At 49.5% G+C, this 24,718-nt stretch overlaps 2 protein-coding genes across 10 annotated transcripts in view; both read left to right on the forward strand.

Moving 5' to 3' along the window:
* The window catches only part of LOC147140318 (uncharacterized), a 23,975-nt gene extending 15,929 nt beyond the window's left edge, over nt 1-8,046 (forward strand). For 2 of the 7 annotated variants that reach the window (XM_086045655.1, XM_086045656.1), the window contains 2 exons: nt 5,041-5,483; nt 5,575-8,046. In XM_086045655.1, the coding sequence (XP_085901781.1) occupies nt 5,041-5,483; nt 5,575-5,877 (746 nt within the window). In that variant the 3' untranslated portion in view covers nt 5,878-8,046. Of the gene's footprint in view, nt 1-1,708 lie in introns of all 7 variants that reach the window. The other 5 variants (XR_015088747.1, XR_015088748.1, XR_015088746.1 and 2 more) reach the window with 5 other exon arrangements.
* A 1,882-nt stretch (nt 8,047-9,928) lies between these two features.
* On the forward strand, nt 9,929-23,227 carry znf318 (zinc finger protein 318). Of its 3 annotated transcripts, XR_015088745.1 has the most exons (12): nt 9,930-10,361; nt 10,559-10,662; nt 11,898-12,270; nt 13,263-14,394; nt 14,622-14,734; nt 14,810-14,909; nt 15,987-16,300; nt 18,177-18,341; nt 18,693-18,786; nt 18,912-19,030; nt 19,435-22,727; nt 22,808-23,227. XR_015088745.1 is itself a non-coding variant. In XM_086045654.1 (11 exons), the coding sequence occupies exons 1-11, from the start codon at nt 10,113-10,115 to the stop codon at nt 22,660-22,662; spliced, it is 5,988 nt and encodes a 1,995-aa protein (XP_085901780.1). In that variant the 5' UTR covers nt 9,929-10,112; the 3' UTR covers nt 22,663-23,227. The 3 variants fall into 3 exon arrangements, 2 of the variants coding, with proteins under 2 accessions (XP_085901780.1, XP_085901779.1); XM_086045654.1 differs by having other exon boundaries at nt 9,929-10,361; nt 18,180-18,341; nt 19,435-23,227; XM_086045653.1 differs by having other exon boundaries at nt 19,435-23,227.
* Nucleotides 23,228-24,718: the final 1,491 nt, after the last annotated feature.

Below are 24,718 nucleotides of genomic sequence, written 5' to 3' on the forward strand. Positions count from 1 at the left end.
TGTTAAAGCTTTTCTAGATCTTAAAAAATAGACAACTTTGTTTTAAGTCTCACAAAAAAGTGCAGGGAGCTCCCAGGCTCAGCTTCATGTCTTATAGTTCAATGAAAACAAACATCTCCTTACAGTAAATAGTTTTCTAAAAATCCACTATAACTGAAATGTTTATCTTTCACACATCTTTGTTTTAAAGTTCAAAAACATCAAATTGAATCCTCAACGCAGCTACTAGCCAGAAAAATAAGCATGTTTCCAAGACCGGACTTTCACATGCGGTACTTTGCCATCAATTTTTGTATCATGTACAGCACTTGAGCGGTAGTTATTTTTAAAGTGCTCTATAAATAAAGTTGAGTTTAGCTTTTCATGACATGGCTTACACACAGACACGCACACACTGGCATCACGTCTTACTTTTATCACCATTTCCCTATGTTATAAGCAACTTCTCTCAGGAGCCATGTCGTTCACAAAGCAAATTAACTCTTGTGACATTGGGGGAGTGGTTAGCTTGAGCCGCAAGGCAGCTTACTGTGGCGAGCAGAACTGCCCCTTGTGTTTATATGACATACAAAGGACTCATAGTAATGTTACAAGTGAGTTGTAACAGTAGACTGACATTTACTAACATTTCGGCGAAGTCTATTGCATTACAACATCTCGGTTTTATCGGAGTTAAAGAGCAAAAAATTGCGAGACATCCATTGTTTAATCTCGGCAAGGCACGCCTCTAAATTACAGCAATTAGCCGGGTTTGTCATCTCGAGCGGCATATATAATTGAGTATCGTCAGCATAACAATGAAAACTAATGTTATATTTACATATAATATCACCAAGCGGAAGCATGGAGGTGCTAAACCATATGGGTCCTGCGGGACTCCACATGTAACTTTACAAAACTCAAAAGTCGTATTGCCATGAATTACACGGTGCGTCCTTTCTGAGAGGTAGGAATTAACACATCCCTCAAGGCCTTCTTATAGTATGTTATGATTGACGGTGTCAAAAGGTCAAGTAAAAGTAGTATTGATGAGGTGTCGGAGGCCATAGCTAGGAGGAGCTAGAATAATCGGTCTATCTCTAATATATATTTATATGTATATGTATGTATATATATGTGTGTATGTGTGTATATGTATGTTACAATATGTATGTATATGTATGTATATGTGTATGTATGTATATGTGTATATATGTATGTATGTATATGTGTATATATGTATGTATGTATGTATATGTGTATATATGTATGTATGTATATGTGTGTATATGTATGTATGTATGTATGTATATGTGTGTATGTATATGTATGTATGTATGTATGTATATGTGTGTATATATATGTATGTATGTATATGTATGTATATATATGTATCTGTATATATATATGTATGTATATATATATATGTATGTATGTATGTATATGTATGTATGTATGTATGTGTGTGTGTATATGTATGTGTGTGCATTCCGTCCTAGGGACGGAACATCTGGAATCAGTTGTGTTGCAGCAGGGAGAGATGGAAAAGAGGCAGGACAGCGGCCCTTGTAGAGCCGGACCCGGGACATGCCTGGCCTAAAATGTAGATGTGAAGAAGCTTTTTGGATGAAATCTTCAACAGCCAGGGAGAATCCTGTTGCCTCAATTCAACTTCAGCAGAAAACCATATAGAGCTTGAAAGGTTGTCTCCGGTTTTTATCCCTCACAGTGCACGCAAGCAAATGATAGTGTTTGATTCCATCCAGCAAGTAAAGAAGCTAACTGCAAGTATCTCCGCCAAGTAACTTTTTTGGCCCGACCTTCTTCACATACTTTAGCTAGTATCTTCGTTCAAATCCCCGCTACCTACTGTGAGCAGCGCTCGCTAACGGGCACTTGCCTACTATGTATCGGTAGACATCCAATTGCCAGCGGATGTTTACGACGTCAAGTCATAGCTTAAGTCGTAGCTAGCTAGCTAGACATGTTTCTCATTGCTGCCAAACCAAGTCCTATTTTCCAGGTGAGTCCAACGTAGCTTTTGTCAACTCTTCACAGTCTGCCGGATCTTCACGTCACATGCAGGAACTTTTACCCGCGAGTTGTTTTTATGCTAAATTCCTTTTTTTGCGGTGCTGAACGATGTAGCGCTCCTAGCGCTAGTGGTTTGCTACAAAACAGCTTTCAAGGACATGGCTTGAATTGACTTAGGGAGCACAGCGTTTTAAAATGTGCCAAATGTTTTTATCTCGGCTAAATTTGACTCACTGCTACTTTAATCCACGCTCAGTCATGATTTCAAGAATGAATGTGTCCAGCCATTAGCATCTCAGCTAATTCAGCAGGAATGTGAGTTCAGCTTTGTTGCCTTAGAATCAAGGACAAAGACGTTAGCTCTGGAGCTCCTGCGAATGTAAAGTGTGACTTCCAAAATAGTGTAGTTTTATCAGAGCCACAGACGTAAGCCATGTTCACGAAAGCTTTCACTCACGAAAATCTTTCTGCATCAAGACGTCACTTTGGACAGCTCGCCATGCACGTTGAGACAAGGTGTTAACTGTAGTTTGTTGTCAAAGGCTGTTTTGTTTCGTCTGTGGTAAGTCTCGGTTGAGAGTCAGGGTAAGTAAAGTCAAAATTTTTGTTACTGTGACAATATTTTAACTTTTACAGCGGGCGATTTACTGCACCATTCTGTAAATGTTTGTTAGCTAAAATTAGCCATGTCCGTCGAGTTTTGAGCCATTTCCTCAAAGTGGTTCTATACTTAGCTGAAACCTGACATCTATGTGTGTGGTGGCATGCTATAGAATGTATAGAGCATAGAACATCATGTTTAGCTTATTCACAGAAGTTATCGGTTTAGGGTTGCGGATTCCGGGGGGGCCAAGCTAGCTATGATAGCTAGACATGTCGGAAAATGTTTTACACTAAGCCTGCTGACAAGTTAGCACCTCCCTTTGGAATTACACAGCAAGTAGCATCTTCTTGCTAGCTAGCCACAATAATGTGGTACTTTTCAATCCGTCATTTGTCCGCTGAAGGGAAGTGTGTCATCTACCAAGAATACGACGCCTTATTTTCTGTTAGTATGCAACGTCTGCTCGTTACAATTTTGAGAGGCCGAGGAAGCTAAGCTAATGTACGAAGACATTGTCCGATCCAGTGTTTGCCAGCCTTCATTAAGTCAAGAAGGCACATCTTTGATGTTAGAACAAAACTCACAGCCAGTGAGCGCTCCGGTTTGCAGTAACGATTAATCTAAGGCCTTACTTCTCTCGGTGAAGTTATCTGACTACGGTTACTTTGCAGTCACTATTGGCTGCTTTCCAGTCACAGCCAAGTGGGTAGTGCCATTAACTACCTTTTGAGTGCAGCAGTGAGTAACATTTGACTACTCTTGAATGGGGATCACATTTTTTCAGTGACTGCCTTGCCTCACCCATGTATGTGGAACAAGTGAAAATATGAAAAAATAATCAAATACAGGAGTAGACCCCATTCCAAGATAAAGACACACCAAACAACTGCACACTATAGAAGACATACTGTGAGAGGAACTGTACCGTTTAGAGCTTGAAGTGAAGCATTCTGGGACTTCACAGTTAGCATTCCCATCTGGGTATGCGACGCGACACGTCACGATTTGAGCACGTGAAAAATAATGCAGGAAGGACAGATTGCCGTTTTCAGGCTGGAAATCATGTCACTACTTTAATTGAGTGTGTCAGCTGAAGCAAATATTAAGATACGTTGCACGCTCTGTGTTTTCTAGCTTCAAACACACTACCAGGACATGGATTGCAGCACATTCAAACTTGGAGAAAGACGCACAAGACTGTGGTCCCCAAATTGTATTGTTATTTTTAAGCAATTAAAAAAAATTGCTATAATAAATGATAAATGTTTATAATGGTTTTAGTCAACCAGGCGTCTTACTTCCGGCTTAGGAAAGGATCCACCAAAGCAACTCATGTTTCATCAGAAGTGAGATTGCCATTGTGCCCAAGGTATCATTGTATATATCCCTAGAGTTAACTGCAGAAAGCTTAGAATAGCATGATTTGCCCTTTCAAGTTTTGCCATGACAATATGTACAGTTAAATATACCGGGCCAAAACAGACTGTCCTAAAACGATATATTTGACAAGTGAAGAGAGAGAAAGAGGTTTTTGTTTTTGTTTCGTTTTTTCAAATCAAAAACAAATGTATGAGACTCATTTTTAAAATAATTTGTGTTGAGTCAAAAAAAAGTTGTCTTTTTTTTTTTTATTAAAAAAGAAACACTAGTCTTAAATGTAACTGTTCAAATTGCACTTCCAATTAAGTATTGGCAGAACCGCTTATCAATTTGAAGTGAGGTTGTTGGCATTTGTCGAATGTAACTGGTAATCGAATTAAGTCAGTCAGTAAAGTAACTCAGTTACCTTACCTAAGTCATGGAATCAGTAAACAAAGTTACTGAAAGGTAGCTGTGGCAACTGTGCTCAGGGCACACACCAAAGGAAATATGTCCCCAAAGTGCATGCATTGCATACACTGAAATGATGTTCTGGTCCCCTGTCAGTCAAAAATTGACTGTCGGTATGAAACCTGGGCTTGCTAAGATGAACACACTGCTGTTGTTCTGGCAGCAGGTGGATATACAGGTACCTTCCGCCATCTAGTGGAAGAGTTTTTTATAATCATCCTCATTATTATTATTATCATTATTATTATTATTATTATTATTATTTGCTTGTCACTGTATGTCACTGGCGTAGATGGATCGATAAAGTGAAATTGAATCGTTTACTGTGACACACCTTGGGATCTCATGTCACAGTGGTTGGGAATCACTGGTGTGATTGTTGGAGCTTTTGCTCATTTGCTGCTAAATGAATCCAACCGGCAAAGGTAAGTGAGCAATTCTTGTCATTTTTTCAATCTTTGAGTTTACTCACGATGAGCCGCGGTAGCTAGCTACCTAACCTTGGCTGTGAATGCTATCCGCTAAGAGGAACGTAAGCGCTTTATGAAGCAGGTTTAGGAGCGTCACCCATCAGTTTTCCTTCATGTCCGCAGGAAAGCCACTTGGCATGGGGCCCCGGAACGTTTGGATTTGCGGCCATTCGCTGGTGTACTGGGCGGAGTCGCGGGCCAAGTCTGCGGAGGTAGGTGCGCAGCTGGGCATGGACCCCGACAAGGTGATCCTCTGGTGGAAGGGGGTCCAGGGCATGACGTGGCCCCAGCTGCTGCCCCTGCTCCAGCAGCTCAAGGTCAGCTGGCCCCAACCTCACGTCATCATCTTGCACCTGGGCGGAAACGACCTCAACACCGAAACGCCCAGCGATCTGCTGGCGTCCGTCCGGAGGGACGTGACTTCCGTGAGGACTGCCTTCCCACACTGCGTTCTGGTTTGGTCCCACATCCTCCCCCGCCGGGCGTGGCGTCACTCTGCGGACGCCCACGAAGTGGATCTGGTCCGAAGCACGGTCAACCGGCGGATCCACAACATTGTCTCCGAGGTGGGTGGCATCTCTCTGACCCACGACAACATCCGCTGCGGGGCCAACACGGGCCTCTACCAACCCGATGGCGTCCATTTGTCGCACAAAGGAATGGACGTGTTCAATGGGAACCTGCGTGACTTTCTGGAGAAGTGGGCTGAGGAAGTCAGTGCCGCCTCCCAGTAACGCGACGTGCTTACTTCTTGCCTCGGCTCAAACGGAGGCGCTTTACTCCGGCTTTTTTTGTTCGTTGAAACCTTTTAATAAATCTCATTTGACCGTTGCTGCTGATGACTGTGCTTTGTTGCAATTGACCTTATTTGTGGAGATGAACGTGAAGGAGCTACGTGAAGGCGTGGACCATTTTCAAATGGCCTTTGCGCCCCAACCAGAGTCGAGTCGAGTCGGGTGAGTGAACCGCTACCCTATTGACTTCCACGCTAACAGTCATGATGAAGCTTCCTGGGTAATCAAGTCAACATTTTTTTCCACCGTTCAGCGAGATTCTTTTTCTTCAAGTCGTGCTGATGTTACCGGCAGCGTGTTGTGTTCGGTCATGAATAGGGCCCGCCCGGTTTCATCGTCCGATTATTCCTTTTCAAAATAATCCACATGGGCTGGAATTTTACCCATGAAATGCTGCTACATGCTTAATCGGTCATAAAACCGTTCACCGCTCCATAAGCTTCATGTTAAGGCACATTTCCAAAGGAGCCATATGAACACAGACGGTCCAAAGGTTCAAATCCACATTACTGTCTGTCTTGAGCAAGGGCTCGGCGTCACGTCACTCGAAAGGCCCGACGGTCGGCCGTCACCTTAGATGGCAGCTTAAAGTGATGGTGGACGCACTGCCACAAGTCGACCCCCACGCCAACTACCTTTTGCGCACGCGTGAGCGATAACAACCCTCTGCATCGTCATGGGCGGCGCAAGTCAGTGTTCCACGTGCCAAAAACAAGCAAGTGGAACACAAGTGGTCCGGAAGCTCCGCGGTCACAGAATAGCAGAAGCGTAGACAGGGCAAAGCGGATGGTTTTCCTTTTCGCTAGTGCGACCACAGACTCGGGATGTCCTGTAAAGAAGTAGCAGTTGGCAGTGCCGCTGTCAGCCCTTGCTCATTTGCTTGCAGAAGGAACAACGGAGCCAAGGCGCAAGGAAGAAATGCAAAACGTCGTATCTCCGTGGGGGAATGCCGACTGATGCGATGGCCGCGGCGTGCCTTTCTTGGCAAATGGTAAGCGAGATCATGCTTTTGATTTGTTTCCAACGAACACGTGGTTCCATCATAACGTACGTTCTGTGTCGAGTTTCGGTCTTTGGCGTCACGCAACCCGCGATGCACTGCGCCAAAAAAAACAACGCCACTTTGGCAGAATGGCAAACACGTCGCTACTTTGAGTTAAACGCTTTTAGGATGGTAGACAACTGTTGTGCACCAAGGCGCCACAACAAGAGGAGACAAAAGAGAGAGAGAGAGAGAGAGAGAGAGCGAGCGAGCATTCTACAGGCTACCAACAGAGGAACCAAGTCCTAGCCTGTGGATAGCAGTCATAAAAGGACCAAGAACAAGGCGGAGAGGTGGGATCCTTCTCGTGGTGGTGGTGGTGGTAGCGATCTCTTCATATCAGGTGAGTCAATTACTAGAATCACTTAGTCATGTAGATGTAGCTTGATTGGATAGTTATTATGAAATGATGGCCGATGACGTAATCCGGTACTTGGCACACGGCGGCTGACTCAGCAGATGCCAACATAGCTAATAACCATAGTGCGAGACCTGCGTGAAGCTAGATATCCTCCCACCGCACACGCGATTTGGAGGAAATTGTCTTGTTTCGTATATGCCATAAAAACGTTGGTTTGTGCTGCTGCACTTTTCGAAAGAGTCCAGTTAAATTTAATGGGCCCGTATGGCTTAGTTGAAGGCCCACGTCTGAACGGCACGGCTGCTCCATGACAATGAGTTCCCTCGTTCTTATGGCAATTCAGACAGCCTGCTATGTAACTACTTGGTCCTCATCGCATGTCACGTGATCATCAAGATCTTCCGACTATTGCTTGTGAATCAAAATACATTTGTTTGAAACGCTTTTATTGCCTTTGTTGAACATATCTTTTAGTATCGGTAAGTCAAATGATTTCTGTGGTGTGTAGTTCATGCATCGCTATGATATTTGCGCTTGCGCCATGTTTTCCTGCTCGCGGTGCATTGTGCTCTGTATTAACCTGTTGAGTGAACATTGAGGCGCACTATTTTTCTGAGTGCATTGCGGGTGTTTTTGAGTGTGCACTGTTTCTTCTTTTGGACATTTGGACACCCCTACAAAGTGGCGTAACCCCTTAATAGTGCACTTATAAAGGGATTAGCGTGCCCATTCGCAGAGCTGGCCGCACCACCGCCTATGTGACGAACCGGTCCGTCTAGTCCCGACGACACTTGCAACCGCTTCCTGTTCATTTGATCAATTCAGATTCTACTTTCAATCCATGTGCCCTCAAAACATATGGCTTGCCCGTATGTGTCTGGAATGTGACTTTCAAATCTGTCAATAAAGTCCAGTCCTCTTGTACGTTAATATATATTGACTTCTGTGTGCGTTTCTCTCGTACTTTAGCAGTAACCTGAAGTTAGTACACTGTCCACAGCATGAACAGTTATGGAACAAAGTCAGATTTTTAGTTTTGAGCCACCACGTGACCCATTACGTAAACATTTGATTTATGGGGGTTCCAGAAGAAAGGGAAATAAAAAAGGCGACGGTTGAGCGAAACAAGCACATCATCGAGAACGTGTAGAGAGAGATGCTGTATCTCTCGGCATGAGCAAAGACCTGTGGAAAGGACATCATTCATTAAAACCCAATGGCAAACATTTTGGAGCGATGACGTCTGGACCAAAGTCAGCAAAAGGTGGGAGGGATGAAGGCAGTGAGTGGAAATGGAAAGAAACAATTAGAACAAGATTACCATTAGGACATACAGGACGCAATGCAACCATGCATTTCGTTGGGAGCAGCTTTTTGTGAATGTGGAATTGATCATCTGAGTGTTGGAACATGTTAGTCGCGCCAAAGGTTTAAAAAAAAAAAAAAAAAAAAAGCTCAGTTTCACACCACTTTATTTTCAGGTTCACACCACTTTATTTGACATTAACAAATAACACACAATGAGGAGAGAAGACGCTCAACACAGTATTGTCTTTTTTACTCGTGAGGAGATGAAGGAGACTGCACAATTACAATTTCTCGCAGCGCTCTGAAACAGACCCCCCACCTCCTCTCTTTATTTTCTTATAGGGGCCTCTAATTACAAAGGTGTTCCAGCTCTAAGGGTGAGTGGAGCGAAAGCAGTTGGAACACTCTGAGCTAGTTCTGTGTGTGTGTGTGTGGGTGCGGGTGCAACAGCAAGGCTAAAAATCCAATTTCTATCTTGCATGATACAAATATGAGACAAGAGGCAAGCATTATTTATACATTAGTCTTACAAAAAAACGGTTTCAGTTTTTAAGCAAAACAGGGATCATGCATTTTTTTCCTTTGCTCCTTAGTACTGTACCCTACTGTACAATAGTCTTCACACTTCACACTCCAGTACAGTAGATGGCGGGAATGTACCTTGAGTGTTGGATGCCACCCGCCAATAAACAAAAAGGTGACGTAATTTCCTTTCCGGAGAGATGTCTCGACTATCCATCCATCCCTCCATTATCTATACCGCTTCTCGTCACAAGGGTCGCGGGGCGTGCTGGAGCCCATCCCAGCTGTCTTCGGGCAGTAGGCGGGGGACACCCTGAATTGGTTGCCAGCCAATCGCAGGGCACACAGAGACAAACAACCACACTCACAATCACACCTAGGGCCAATTTAGAGAGTCCAATCAACTTACCATGCATGTTTTTGGAATGTGGGAGGAAACCGGAGTGCCCGGAGAAAACCCACGCTGGCACGGGGAGACCATGCAAACTCCACACAGGGAGGCCGGGACCGCCGGGGTCGAACCCATGACCTCTGAACCACCGTGCCGCCATGTCTCAACTACATACACAGTTGGGGTCGGCTTCGGACCACGGTTAGCCGTGTTTGAATAATAAAAAGGGAGGATGAAGCTACCTCTGATGTCGTGACTTAATATACTATACAACTTTATTTATATAGCGCATTTCATAGTCGCTGTAACAAAGCACATTTAACAAAATAGCAATAATACAACAACAAAGACAGTGAAAGCAATGAATTAAAACACAAATGAATGATACAAAAACATACAGTAGACACCGAAAGACAGCAGAAAAGTGTGTCAAAAAATGTGTCTTCAAACGAGTTGTAAAAATGGTGAGTTGCTGCAATTGTCCCTTTGACGGTGAGCAAGCCTTCTGTTGATTTGTTCCTGGATGTACAGGAGTTGCACACCCTTGCTTTAGAAGAGTGTTCCTACGACACCCGATAGGTGGCGCTAAAGCAAGTGACTGCTGGGGGCCAACCGCCATTGAGACGGAAAAGAAGAATGAGCCTAGCACGCATCGTCCAAAGGAAGCTTTAGCTTCTGGTTGTGCTTTTGTTGGCTCCAGTTCCAGCACAACACCGTGCGCAAGGACCGACACCTTCTGTTGCTTTGGGTTCGATCGTTGTTTGGTCTCGGTGAAACATGTTCCGCGGTCGGCCTCCGCCGCGGGGCCCTTACCGGCCGCCTTTCGATAGCCGCGGCCCGCCGCCGAGGCCGCACCCGCACCCGCGAGGGGATGACAGGAGCCGGGCCAGAGCACCGTACCACTCGGGCTACCACCACCGCGGACACCCTGACTACCACCGCTCCCCGCCGCAACGCAGCTACTACCCCCCCGCCTCGGCAGGACACCAAGGCGGCCAGCACCGCTCCACTGCTCCGCCCCGGGAGGTCAGAGCCCCCCCCCCCCCCCCACACACACACACACGCGCGAGCGCGCGCACATGAGTGGCTTGTTGTCCTCGATTTGTGCTTGGTGGCAGGGAGATCGAAGAAGTCTGGAGAGTCTTAAAACACAAGCACAAACAAGCTAGTTTGCCGGGCGTGAGACCAACGCTTGCTTGCTTGCTTTGCTTGTTTGTGTGCAGAGGTCGCCGTCGTCTCCTCGCCATCGTCTTCCCATCGACCACAAACTCGTCATCACGGTGGGCAACGAGCTGACCAGCTCCACAACTCCGCGTCAGCACGACAGGTCCAGACTTCTTGTCCGCACTATGGAGCAACGTGTCTCATAAATGGCAGTCTGGTTGGAACGGCCGCTTCCACTCGTGGACCGAGATAATTACCGAGAATGCCCACCCAGAAGCCCTCTGTAGTGACGAGGGAGTAAGAAACGAGTGAAGGATTGGATGCATAATCTTTCACTCATTCCCAAAATGTCAGATATACACCAAATGACACTCAAGAAAGGCAGAGGGTACGGTGGCCGACAGGGATAAACGCGCTGCAAAAAAATGTTAAAAAAAAGACAAATACAAACTTAAAAATAAATACACCAACCAAATGCAAAACAAAAACGCTGCAAGGAAGAAATGCTGCAAACAATCCAAACGCTGTAAACACTTAAGTGCAAAAAAAAAAAAAACACACACACTAACACGAGAAAGAAATGCTTCAATCACAGTAATAAAGTTGCAGCAACCTTAATTTATGGACGAAACAAATAAAAAAAAAACACACTGGAAATCTAAAACACAGCAAACCAAAAATGACGGCCAGAGCAAAATGATTCAAGTTCACGCCACTAAACGAAAGTTTGCCTTGCCACTAGGGGGCACTACAGTACCCTAACCCTTCATATCAGTCAATGGTAATAATTGTTTTAATTAAAAAAATGTTTTTAAAGCTATTTAAAATTCCCCAAAACTGTTTATGTACATTGTAATGTAGTGTAATTACAATTACACTTTAAGTGCGGTTTCACTTCCACCAGTGCTTATTTGCATGTGATGCTACCCCAAAGCAATATTGTTGGTACACTTACATTAGCTTTCATTCAATGTTCATACAATCTAGTGAACTACTACTACTCTCTTGTAGTGCAGGCATTATTGTTGATCAACCTTTTTAAGACTATTTGATCTTTTTAGCGGACTCATTATTGCCATAGTCATTCCTATTTTTACTTTGGCGCTAGCACGTCAAAGACGGGGAACTCCTTTACTTGCACACCACGTCTCCATCCGGATGTGTTGAATCGGATTAGTATGAATAATAGCAATTTACTGTATTGACTCGTCTGCTAATTTCTTTGAACAAAGTTACGCCACTCTCTCATTCCGTGTGAGTATGCACGCGTCGTTTAGCTGCGTCTTCTTCTTCGTTGGTTTAAATTCTTCTTTGTGTTCAGAGGCCACTGCGTGCTGCCTACAACGTGCAAAGTGCCGCAGTCGAGGTATGGTAATGGCAATGTGTGTGTCGCCACAGAGACCGAAGTCCGGACCGGAGTCGCGGCCGCAGCAGAAGTCGAGCGAGGAGCAAGAGCCGCCATAGCAGCCGTGGTCGCTGCAAGTCCGGGTCCAGGTCCAGGTCCAGGTCCAGGTCCAGATCCAGATCCAGAGGGCGGAGTCGAGGGCGGGCGTCCAGCAGAGCGCCAAGCCGGGCCCGCAGTCGCAGCAGGAGGCGCAACCGCAGCAGCTCCAGCAGCAGCAGCAGCAGCAGCGAGCGCCAGCGCCGCTCAGACCCGTTCAGTGAACTGGAAGTGGCTCGTCGGAGGAAGGAGCTGGAAGACTTGTTGTGTCTGCCCACCAAGTCCATCCTCAAGAAACGCTCCGATTACGACCACTCGCCTTCAGTCAGGGTGCGTTCGTCCGCCTTCCTTCAGTCAAGCACGCGCTGATCGCGCCGGTCTCGTATAAAGGACCCGAAAGCCATGCTTGATTAAAAGTTCCCGTACCTTGGCACAAGCCAACTTGGCTTGAAGTGAGTCTCCTTGCAGTCAAAGTCTTCAACTCGGGGGCATCAAATGTACGCAGGTATCAAAAAGTAATGTACTCACATTGAAACATACTCCAAAGGTCCAAGTGCTGAAAAAGTGAGCTCTTCAAGTTTTGATAGGAGTGGCGTCGTCGAAGATGAGCATGTTGGCTAATGAGCGGCGTTAGCTTGCGCACGTTCACCTGGACATGGAGTCGTCCAAACAAGCTCGCCATAATCAAAAGAACATTTGAACTTGTTTTGACTTGACAATTCATTCAAGCTACCGTCTTGGACTGGAGATTTTTTTTTGAAGGCCAATATTTTTCGCTTTGGCCTTATTAAAGCTGTAAGCTTGCTGCGTCTCTCACTAGTTGATTGATCGACTGGTGACATTCCCACGCCGGTGCGACGAAAATGACGGGTCAGAAATATGCAGTTGATGTAGCAACGGGCGTTTTTTTTGTTGTCCCCCCCCCCCCCCCCCATTTCCGTAGCCGCAAATAATTGGCCACTGTGGAAATCTCCATAGCAACTACTCCAAGGACCGGGTCCACCTCAGATCTTCTCCAGGTCAGTCGGTGCAGAATCCGTATGGCGACATCAACTGTTCCTCTGGGTGTGAAGTAATTGTTTGTACCCCAATGGTACAATTCCCAAATTTGGTGCGACGTTTAAAATGAAGGATGAGAAAGGATGATTCCGAATGCCAAGGGTGGCCTTTTGTTTTTGAGACTGAGGGGAAGTGTGCGAGGGTCAGTCGCCGACTGAAATTGGTCGCCGATTGTTCTAGAGGAGCTGCACTGCCCAGCGCGTGGCCGGCTCGAGCCGTCCTTGTCCCCGGGGTGACTTTGTGTGTGCGTTTGTGTCGTTCAGAGTTCCGACTCAGGCCTGTCTCACGTGGCGGAGGAGCTGCTGCGGGCCGTCAAAGGGATGGAGCCGGCCGCCATGGCGTCCGTGTTGAGCGAGCTGCAGTCTGACCCGCAGATGTCGCAGCGGGCCGATCTCAACGCGGAACTCAAGGAGATCCTGAATTTGCTGGACCCGGTCGCCGCCCAAGGAGTAAAGAGTCCGGCGGACGACATCGAAGACGAGGAGAAGTTCCTGTACGGAGACTCAGAGGAACCCAAGATCGTGGTTCCGTCCCAGCCGCTCCAGAACCACACCTTTGATCCGTATGGGGATGTAACGGAGGACGTTCTCTATGGAGATCTGCCCCGGGCCCCCGTGCCGCAGGTGGTTTTGCTTCCCGCCGCGGGCGAAGCCCGTACGGACCGGCCCCCCGCGGTTTCCGCCACCGTTTCCCACACCGCGGCACAGGCGCAGACTCCCGGACTGCCGCCGGAAGAGGAGAACGATCAGCAGGCGCTGGAAGACTACCAGAACCTCCAGAACCTGTTGAAGACCATCGGCTTGGATCTGGGCGTGACCGAGATCAGCAAACTGGCCGCCAGGACAAAGGAGCGTCTGCATGGAAACAAGCCCCCGAAAGCCCCCAAGACGCCCAAGCGCCGCCCGCGCTACTCGTCCGGCAGCTCGGACGATGGCCCCAGCAGACGCAGCCGCAGCTCAGACGACGACGACGACGATGACGACCGACGGGGCCGCAGCGCCGGGCGGGCGCACAGCTGCAACGCCGACGGCAGACGAGCGGGCAGCTGGAGCAGAGAAGGCGGCCGCGTTATCGCCGCGGCTCCCTGCGAGGCGCCGCAACAAACGGCGGCGCTCGACACCGTGGCCCCGCCGCCGGTGACACCCGTCCCTTCGGCCGTGCCCGTCGCCCCCTCCTACCCGCCCTCGCACGCGGCCGGCATGATGGCGCCCAGCTACCCGCCGCCCGGCTACGGCCAGTACGGGAACTTCTTGCCTTACGCGCACCCGCAGTGGCCGCCGCCCATGTACCCGCCCCCTAGCTTGCCGCTGCCCCCGCAGGCGCCCAGCGCCAACAGCTTCCCGCCCGCTCTGCCGTACAACCAACCCGACCCCCAGCCACCGCCTCAGGTCAAAGGTCAGTAGGTGTCCGCTTATCTGAGGGTCAGTCGTGCGTTTGATTGGCACAAGATTCAATCCCAGCGGGAAAAAAGCAAAGGATGAACCTTGTCTTGAGAAATTTGGTGGGCGAACAGCGGGGGGGGGGGGGGGGGGGGGGTTAATTCAAAGAGGGAATCTGCGGCCATATATTTTAGCGAGCTTGGCCCGTGACCTCTGAAGTGGCGACCTTGTTTCCTTGCGCAGGTGCTGCCAAGTCTGCTTGGGCCGCTGGGACGGCACCGGCACCGGGACCGGGACCGGGACCGGCCTCCAGTCAGGTGTCGGAGCAGGAGAACAACGAAAGCCAAAAGCAGAAGGTCGGTGGTGCTTTCTCCCTTCGTCGTGGCAGACGGTCTTCCCGGTGACCTTTAACCCGGGGACACCGTGCGCAGGTTCTGGAGGAGCGGGAGAACCTGAGGCAGGAGCGAGAGCAGCGCATGAAGAAGAAGGAGTACCTCATGAAGGAACTGGAGCGGCTCCGGAAGCAACAAGGTACCGCACGCTGCCGCCGCCGCCGACGCCAGTTTTGTTGTTTTGCAAAAGCTTGACCTTGACTTACACTTCCGCCACTAAATGGCTTCATCAAACGGGAGGAAAAATAAACCAACAAACAATGGCACTCATTTAGTCGGGTGCGTGCGCACACCGTGCGTAGGCATGTCAAAATAGTTGTACTTGAATTTGTGCCTATTCTGCAAACCGGTTATATAATATATAATATATAATATAATATCCTCATGCGCAAGAATGCACAAATAATGATCAGCTTCTGTCAAAAATGTCAAAACACTACTTTTAGCCAAGATGCCCAACATATTGAAGTGACGTCATTCATCTGAACGGCAAAAATCATTTGAACGGGAAGAATTTGCAAATGAGTTGACGGTCCCGAATGAGCGTGAAGGACACTTGGCCCCACTTGGAGCCGCTTGCCTTTCGCGTGCGCGCTCTCTTAATTCTTTTGGAATGATGTTTCTATCTGCTACAGTTAGGCACAGCAAGAAGTCTCAAATGCATAAGACTTTTTTTGGTTTTAACAGAGAGCAAGTTACAATTCAATTCGCTTTAAAGCAAAAAGAATTCCCTGTTATAAAAGCGCAAAATAGAATAAAAACCTGCGCATTAGGGTTGTTCATAAATAATAATAATAATAATAATAATAATCAAACTCCCGCTGCAGAAAACATGCCCCGCGAGGCAGAATGGCAAAACAGATGACTTGTTGAATACGTGACAAATGTGGCGAATGGACGGATTCTTCCGTCGTCTGTCATTTGCCTTTTTTTCCGGGGGAGAAACATTTTAAATGGCCATCTGTCAGCGATTCAGACTAAACTTTTACAGACCGGTCCACCGCAATAGGCCAAGCGCCCAGCTCCGCTCATGACATTCACCAGTGATGTTGCTGCTGCAAATGACAACAGCAATAAGCAGAATGTATTACATTCCATACAGAAAGGCAAGATATTGGATAGCGACGGCCCGAACATCCACGTTGACTGACATGGGCGGCATCCACCCACCCGGGCTGACTGGGCCGCGTTTTTTTTTTTTTTTTTGTCCTTTCAGGCGAGCTGCTGAGGAAGAAACGTCGCGAGAAAGATGGTCACAAAGACCCGCTCCTGCAGGAGATCAGCCTCCTGCAAGAGGACATCATGATGCAGATCTCCAACCTGCGCAAGGAGCACGAGGAGGCCGAGAAGAAGCGCGGCGAGATCGATAAGGTGGCGCTCATCCTGGGGCTCGGACCCTCGGACCGCCCCCGCCCGACACCCCGCGCCGTGCAGGAAGACCACGCGGCGGCCAGGCCCAGCAAAAGCAGGCCGTGCGCAAAGCCCAGTCAGGAGCGCCAACAAGGCGGGGGCGGCAGCATGCCCCTCAAGGTACCGTTCAAACAAATCCGCCAAAATGTCAGCGCTCGGCACAGTCTCAACTCAAGCGCTTCAAAAACAACCGTCGCTGTGTACAGCAAGTTAAAAAGATGAGATAAGAAGGCCTTTATTGATCAAGATAAGAAGGCCTTTATCGATCCCACAGTGGGGAAAATGTCAGCGTTACAGCAGCAAAGATCACGCAGACGGCGGCATCACGTAGCGGCAAACGTTCACAATCAAACCTATGTAAATATATATATACGCAGGAACCACGTGTATATACACGTGTGTGTATATACGCACCGACATACATCTACATATAAAGTATGAGGAAACACTCATTTTAGCCTGTACATGGTACAGAGGAAAAATACTCTGAAGTAAGCGACAGCTCTGCAGTGCTGCAGTGAAATATAAGGAACAGCATTGGGTAAAACGAAAACTAGACTAACAGTAGTGGGGAATGTTGAGTTTTGCGCGATATAAGCTCAGGTGCAGGACTGCACAATTGCACTCACGTCCGCCAGTTTGTAGAGACTACCCAATGTTCTCGTTAAACAGTCTGACAGCGGCGGGCAAGAAGGAGCGGCGCAATCTCTCCTTTGCACAGCCAGGGTGTAACAGTCTGTCGCCGAAGGAGCCGTGGAGTGCTGTTCGAGTGCCCTGCAGGGGGTGGGCCGGGTTGTCCGGCGTTGATGACAGCTTGGCCATCATCCTCCTGTCCCCCGCCGAGTCCAGGGAGCAGACCGGTCCCGGGCTGCTCCCGGTCTGGACCGGTTTGTCCGGCCTCTTCTTGTCCCGGGCCGAGACGCCGCCTGCCCGGGTGACCGCTCCCCGGAAGATGACCGATGCAACCGCCGAGTCATAAAAGTTCCTCCCGAGGAGTGTCCCCTGAACCCCAAAGGACCTCAGTCTCCTGACTTCTGCAAAACAGACCTAGAAAAACAAAGACCTTTAAAACAAATTCATGACATGAGACAATAAAGCACTCGAAAGAATGGCAAGTCGAAAGGCGACGAATAAAAATGTGTTGCTCAGGTGTAGCGGGAGGTCGTTGCAACGGCAAAAGCTCCGGCCCCTCTGACACTCGGCTTGGCCTTCTCAAGCTCCCGTAGCGGCCGTCGCCCCTCCGAAACAGGGTTGGACTTGCCTATCGGTGCGACAAGATGGCAGCGAAAGCGCTCCCTTTTTGCTCACCGAAGAAACCCTCCAACTTGGTTCCTTGGCGTCAAAGCCAAAGCGTCGTTGCCTCGGACCTAGTACCAAAAAAAACCAACCAAATGGGCAAGTTTGGTAACGAATAACGGAAGGTAGGAAGGTTCCCCCCAAAAATCAGCCAATGGCTAGCTCTGCGAATGCCGAAGCGGGAGCGGTCAGGGCTGGATCGATCGTGTGTTGGTTCAGGCGGCCATTTTGTCCGGGTAAAGGCACCTTGTTGGGTTCAAAACACGTCCTGACTAAATGAACTCTTGGCAAGAAAGCCAGCTGTGCAACTGCTCTTTTCTGCTGCTGTAGACTCGCGCTGGTAAGGTAAGGAGAAATAGGTGAAGCGCATACCTCCGCTCACAAGCTTTCGACCCGTGCCAGTTGCTGCGCGGGACGCGAATGTTGCCGTCTTGTCCCGTCTCGTAGTACCGCTTTGCTCCTCAAGAGGGCCCAATGAGTGGCCAGGGTGCCGCTCGTGGAGGAGGAGACCGTTCTCCCCACGACCCTTTGAAATTTCAAAGCGCCACTCACGTGTAGTGTGTAATAAGGATAGTATTTGTTTTTCGATTTGGAAAAGAAGAAAAAAAGTTGACACAGGTAAGCAACTTACATTTTGTAATCAAGCTTGTCGCGTTCTCGTCAAGGCTCGCATTAACTCTCCTCCGTCTTCATTTCTTAGCAGAAGATCTCGGAACCCAACCAGCCGGGACTCACTCCCCCGACGCCGCCCCCTGAGCCATTTGAGTACTACGACGCCGGCAACCATTGGTGCAAAAGCTGTAACCTCACCTCGGGCTCCATGTTTGATTTTTTTAATCACTTGCACAGCAAAACCCACCGGAAGGTTTGTCATAGTTTTTTCTTTCATAATGCTTTGAGTTCAAGCGCTCAGTCAGGAACGCTAGCATCTTTGGTGAGGAGCGCGCCGCAGCAATCGCATGCCGGGATGCCTTTTTCCTTGGGCCGGATGGCACGACGCATCGAGATATCAGAGGGCCGTTAAGTCGGTCGGATGTCCGGATGTCGTTCGTTGGCTCATTGTCGCGTCATTGTGCGGCGTTTGCTCGTGCCGATGGCCCTTTGCATCTGTCTCTTTGCATCTGTCCGCCCGCTGAATATCTTGTGAACAAAGCCGTTCTTTTTGCCAGTTAGCGAGCGTTTGCTGATATTGTCTCCCGCCGGTGGTCCCTTCTAGACTCTGGACCCTTACGAGCGTCCGTGGGCCTCGTTGTCGACCCAAATGGCGAAGAAAGCGCAGACGGAAGAGAAGCAAATGAAACCGGCCAAAGGTACTGGAAGTCTTGCATGTCTTCTCTAGTTTCTTGGTGAAATGTTTTGATCTGTGAAATGAAGGCAAGATTGCCAGCAGGTCAACACGCATCGTGGATTTAAAAATGCGCGGCGTGTCTTGCAGGTTCAGAGTTCTTAGTTCCCGTGCGAGGGTTTTTCTGTATGCTGTGTGAAAAGTTCTTTGGAGACGCAATCTGCGCGGAAGAGCACGTCACCACTCACTGCCACAACGACAACTACAAGGTATCGGCCACCCGTCGCCTCCTGCGGCGCTCCTCGACTCGCAGCGACTATGCGGATTAGCAAGGGAATGACTCGGCATGCTAGCTTAAAGCATAAGAGTAGTTGCTACGCGCGTTGGGGTGTCTTTCACCCTCTGCCACGACAGTCTAGAACGGCATACAAACGCTAGAAACCAAACCGACAGATTCCAGTTTTGATAGTGGAAGTGCGACGCTCACTTGAGCCTTTGTTACTGTCACAATTCCTTTCTTACGTGTTGTTGACGCAGGAGACGCGCATTGCATCGTACACTGAATGAATAACATCTGAATTCCAAATATTCCACAGCTTCAGTGTGTGGTCATAGACATTTCAACCATTTCTCTCTCTCTCTTTTTTGCCCTCCTTCACTCTGGCTTCTCCAGAAAAAGATGTACAAGAATCCGCTGTACGAGCAGAGAAGGAATCTGGACCGCCAAGCCGGGCTGGCCTCCAACCTGACGGGGAAAAAACGTAAACATGAAGACGACAGGGGGGACAAAACCAAAGGAAAAAAGGAGAGAAAAGGTGAAAAGGAGTTTGGCGCAGAGGATGCCTCGACAAACGCTGTTAAGGAGGAAGAGAGACCAAAAGTGTTGAAAAAAGAAGACGAGCTTAAAAACACAAAGGCGGCTCCTTGTTATGCCAGGAAAGAAGAGGAGGACGACAAGTTGAAATCCAAGAAGAGCGACAAGTACCATTGGAGCATAGAGGAAGAGGAGAGGCCGAATTGGAGGAGAGAGGAGGAAGAGCGTCACAAACAAAGCCAAGAAGGACGTCACTATCGGCACCACAGGCAGGAAGAGGATCCCTATGAGCGCCGGCCACGACATGACGACAGACACAAATCAGAGAAACATGAGCGCGACCGAGAAGACAAAGAGAGAGGCAGAGAGAAGAACGCTCAAGGCGTCTTTAAGCAGGCGGAAGGTGTGGTCAAGCCCTACGAGCCGCCCAAAATCATCTGTGGACCCAGTCCGGCCATGAGAGCCAAACTCCTCAAGCAGAGCACGGACGCCACCAAGCCGCCGCCGCCGCCGCCGCCGCCGACCTTCGGAAAGTTCACCTGGAGGAAACGGGAGAATCAGCTGGCTAAAGACGCCCAGAAAGCGGCTGCCGAGTTCATCAAGGCTGATGAGCAATTTGCCAAAGACGCAAATGTGCCGATGGATGACTCCTTTGCAAAGTCCGTGGCCTTCGCTAAAGAGATTGCGCAGAAGTTGACTGGTACGAGCAGCTCGCCTGCGCCGTGGGTGTCAAGTGGCGCCAACCCTTCACAGGTGCAGACCAACTTTGCGGTCCCTGCCGCGGCACAGAGGAAAAAGTACACTGTTGAAAAACCCGCACCTCATGACTTCGTACCCCCTCGGGGCTCAGGTAGACTACTGCCACCCGCGCACGATGGACTCATTTTTCCCATTTCTCAAGAGACGGCCAAAAGCAAGCAGGAGAATCCGAACCCAATGTCTTCCGAGCCAGAGAACCAGCATGGCCAACCTGTCTCTCGGTCAGTTCAACATTTGTCTGCTCCTAGCCCACCAGTTCCCAGAGCACCATTACCAGTGTCAAGTCCTACCCTTGCTTTTGGCAGACCAGCTCCACCTATGTTCCCTTCTGCCCCGTCGGGCCCAAGATCCTCTTTCCCCGCGTCGGGTCCCACCCTGGGAGTTGTTAGACCGGCCCCACCCGTGTCAAGTCCCACCGTGACCGTGGTCAGACCAGCTCCACCTATGTTCCATTCCAGCCCACCGGACGCCAAGTCATCTTTACCCGTGTCAAGTCCCGCCTTGTCAGTTAGGAGAGCAACTCCAACCATGTCTCCATTTGCGTCAAGTCCCGCTCCGCCGCCGCCGAGGCCCGAGGTCAACCCGGCCGCTCCGCCGCCGCCGAGGCCCGAGGTCAACCCGGCCGCTCCGCCGCCGCCGAGGCCCGAGGTCAACCCGGCCGCTCCGCCGCCGCCGAGGCCCGAGGTCAACCCGGCCGCTCCTTCGCCGGCATGCCCCGAGGCGAACCCGAGCGTTCCGCCGCCGTCGAGGCTCGAGGTTAACCCGGCTCCCGAAGTGTCACGACCAGTCCTGTCAGTCGTTGAAACAGAAATGGTGGACATGGAACCGGATGTGGCTGCTCCTGGCGTTCCGGAGAGTGAGCAGACCCACACGGTGTTTGTCAAACCTCCGCCGCTCTTCAGCATGGTGGATGGAGGTCATAGGTCTGACAAACCAAAAAGTAACCTTGCTGCTGCTAAAGCCCAGGATTTATTTGGCATCTTCTACAGCTCTAAGGACAAGACAGGGCCCTTATCCTTGACAAAGTCAAGTACAACAGACGTAAGTGAGACCCTCAAAGGTGCATTTGTAACTCAACCAGTACCGCGCCCTGCAACCGAACCTTCAAATGCATCTCCACAGCCAGATCCTGTGCTGGCACAAAGCCTCCAACCACAGTTCCAGTCAGAGCTCCACATTGAATCCGTTTGGTCTTTGCAGACCAGCCCTGGGCGAGCACCCGAGGGAGTTTTGTTCAACACCTCTGTTGAAAGTCCACATGAAGAGCATCCTGAAAGCACACCAGCACACGCATCGCAAACTCCGCAGGAAGTCAACATTTGTGAACCCAGACAAGATGATGAAAACCCTCTCAGTGGATTTCCAGAACCACTCCAAGAAACACCTCCATCAACCAAATCCCAATCCACTCCTGGTCCTAGAACACGGGGGAAAAATGCAAAAAAGAGAACTTCTCCCGCCTCCAATGTGCCCGTCCGACAAACCCGATCCCAAACCAGATCCCAGACCAGGCTGCATCATCTAGAGCAGACTCGAGGAGAGGCTGATCAGAAGCTCTCAGAGTCTCCGATAGATGCTGACCAGAAGCTCTGGGAGTCTCCGATAGATGCTGACCAGAAGCTCTGGGAGTCTCCAATAGATGCTGACCAGAAGCTCTCGGAGTCTCCAATAGATGCTGAGCAGAAGCTCTCGGAGTCTCCAAGAGACGCTCACTCCAAGCTCTCGGAGTCTGCAGGAGATGCCGACCAGATGCTCTCAGATTCTGCAGGAGATGCTGACCAGATGCTCTCAGAGTCTGCAATAGATGCTGACCAGATGCTCTCAGACTCTGCAATAGATGCTGACCAGAGGGTCTTGCGGTCTCCGAGAGACGCTCACTCCAAGCTCTCGGAGTCTGCAGGAGATGCTGACCAGATGCTCTCTGAGTCTGCAGGAGATGCCGACCAGAAGCTCTTGGAGTCTCCAAGAGACGCTCACTCCAAGCTCTCGGAGTCTGCAGGAGATGCCGACCAGATGCTCTCGGAGTCTGCAGGAGATTCTGACCAGAAGCTCTCAGAGTTTGCAGGAGTTTCTGACCAAAAGCGCTCAGAGTCTGCAGGAGATGCTGACCAGAAGCTCTCACGGTCTCAAGGAGATGCTGACCCCAAGCTTACAGAATCTGCAGCAGATGCTGACCAGAAGCTCTCTGAGTCTGCAGGAGATGCTGACCAGAAGCTCTCTGAGTGCTCAGATTCTTGCTCTGGGACTCCTCAAGATGCCGGGTCGACAATGTTCACAGCTGACAAAGTCCACTCTTCTGGACTTGTGGCCGATTTGAATCTAGAGTAGGAGACGCGAGGGAGACTCCTGTTCGAAGGTTATTCGCCGAAGCAACGTATCAATACCAGATTTTGGTTTGTTCTTGAACAATCTTTTGTTTTTGATCTGAGGTTGCATTAAAGACTTGGATAACTTGTTCTTCTCTGTTATACAGGGATTGGTCCAGTACCTACAGAGACCCAAATCACTTTCCTCCATGGAAAAAAAAAAGCACGAACGCGCACACGCACACACACACACACACACACACCCACACCCCCACACACACACACACACACACACACACAAACATACATTTGTCATTCCAAGATTATAAACGAAAGGATTTTCTCATTTCTTTTCCTGGCTGAACATTAGTGAGGTAATGTACGCTTGACGTTTTCTATTAAGTTTGAGTCCCTTTGTCGTGCTGTCGGTAGATTGGCTTAGACTGTATTGGTCCCGGTGGTCTTGCTCTTTGGTGAATGGCAAACGACGGACTGGCGCTAGCACACTGAGTCCAGTAAATCCATGGAATGTGTTTCCCTCTGCTTGTCTTGTGCAACATGTTTTAATAAAAGTTACTTTGGGACAAGCACTTTCTCCTGTCCTTTTTGAGAAAAAAAAACAAAAACCCTGACAGTTTAGTCGTAGTGCATATGAATCAACTTTTCCTCAAATGGAACAAAAATGGACTAAAAAAGTGGGTATGTTGAGAATGCTGTCTTGTAATTGTACGCCATGCATAGATGACAAACATGTTGTCCATCATTTCTTGTTTTAACTTGACATTTGAGCTATGGCGTCAGTTCAGCTGTAACTAATCCAGTACTGACGTCATCGCCGCGCAGTTTAGTTGGTTGCTTTAGTTTAGTTTGTGCTGCTGACAATCTTCAGGTTGAAGGTGTGTCGCTGGGAGGAGGCCTTGTCGTTGCACAGACGCGGCCAATCACAAAAGGGCCTCCACGGGTCGCTAGGCAGATGCGGACGTCGGCAGCCAATGAAGTGACCGCACCAGGGAGCGCAGCGTGACCGAGCGACGTCGTCACGGCACCCGTTGACAAGCCCGCAAAACAAGCAGAATGCCCAACAAACTCGAGAATGACAAGGTGAGATCCGCGCCTGTCGACGCTCTGCTTTTGATGCCTTATTTTTGTAGCTCATGTTTTTAGACAGACAGGCAGGCAGCTGACAGAGCTAGCTGCTAACCCACCTGCTAAGGCTCGGAGCTAACGGCTGCAACTGCAAGATAGCCGACCCCCACGCGAGGAGATCATACAACGATGAGAATGTTTTGAAAACCAAGGGTGGCGGTATCTGTGTTATGGTCCATCAGAGATGGTGCAGCAACACAACAGAACTTACCAGCTAGCGTAGCCCTCATCTTGAGTACGTCGCTGTGAAATGCAGGCCACACTATCTTCCCAGAGAGTTTGCATCTGTTGTTTTGGACGGTGTTTACGTCCCGCCGTCGGCTAATCCCAACGTAGCCACAACAGAATTAGCATCCTTCATCTCCTCGGCGGATGACTCGAATCCTGACGCGGCCGCGATTGTATCGGGCGCCTTCAACCATGCCAATTGGTCCAAAGACCCCCGCTCGTCCCCTTGAGCCGCGAGGTCCGGGGTGCTGAGCCGGAAGCGCGCCCGGCCGGAGGCTAGCAATTTGATCCAACGTGATCAAACGTGTGCAGGTATTGCTGTAATTTTGCAAAGAAAACTGTCATGGAAAGCCAGCTTGCTTGTGCACGCACGCGCGTTTTTCAGCTGGCGTACTGTATGGTCCACTTCCTTCCTGGAGAGGGACAGCAGTCCGACAGAAGCAGTGAGCGCACTTGCGCGCCGCGCCCCAGTAAGCGCGAGGGGGCGCTAACGTCGGCAACTCTTTGAGCAAAGAGATTGCGGCCGGCCCGCCGAAGGTCTCGCCCGAGACTCGCAGTCCCGAGCAGGTGATGTTCCTCAACGAGCTGGAGGAGATCCTGCCCGGACGTGATGGAAGCGGCCGAGTTCATCAAAGTCCGGGAGCCGCTCTTCCGGCAGCTGGCCAAGTGCGTGTCCAGCGCGCACTTCCAGGTAGGACCAACGC

Source organism: Filicampus tigris, chromosome 11 (assembly GCF_054856515.1).
Source record: "Filicampus tigris isolate MCC_2025a chromosome 11, RoL_Ftig_1.0, whole genome shotgun sequence".
NCBI classification, from domain to species: Eukaryota; Metazoa; Chordata; class Actinopteri; order Syngnathiformes; family Syngnathidae; genus Filicampus; species Filicampus tigris.

Bases quoted from the DNA above. Each gene is read 5' to 3' on its own strand.
- znf318 (XM_086045653.1), top strand. From the start codon at position 10,113: ATGTTCCGCGGTCGGCCTCCGCCGCGGGGCCCTTACCGGCCGCCTTTC. The intron at 10,362-10,558 runs GTCAGAGCCCCC...GTTTGTGTGCAG, and splicing joins CCACTGCTCCGCCCCGGGAG to AGGTCGCCGTCGTCTCCTCG. The intron at 19,031-19,434 runs GTATCGGCCACC...TGGCTTCTCCAG, and splicing joins GCCACAACGACAACTACAAG to AAAAAGATGTACAAGAATCC.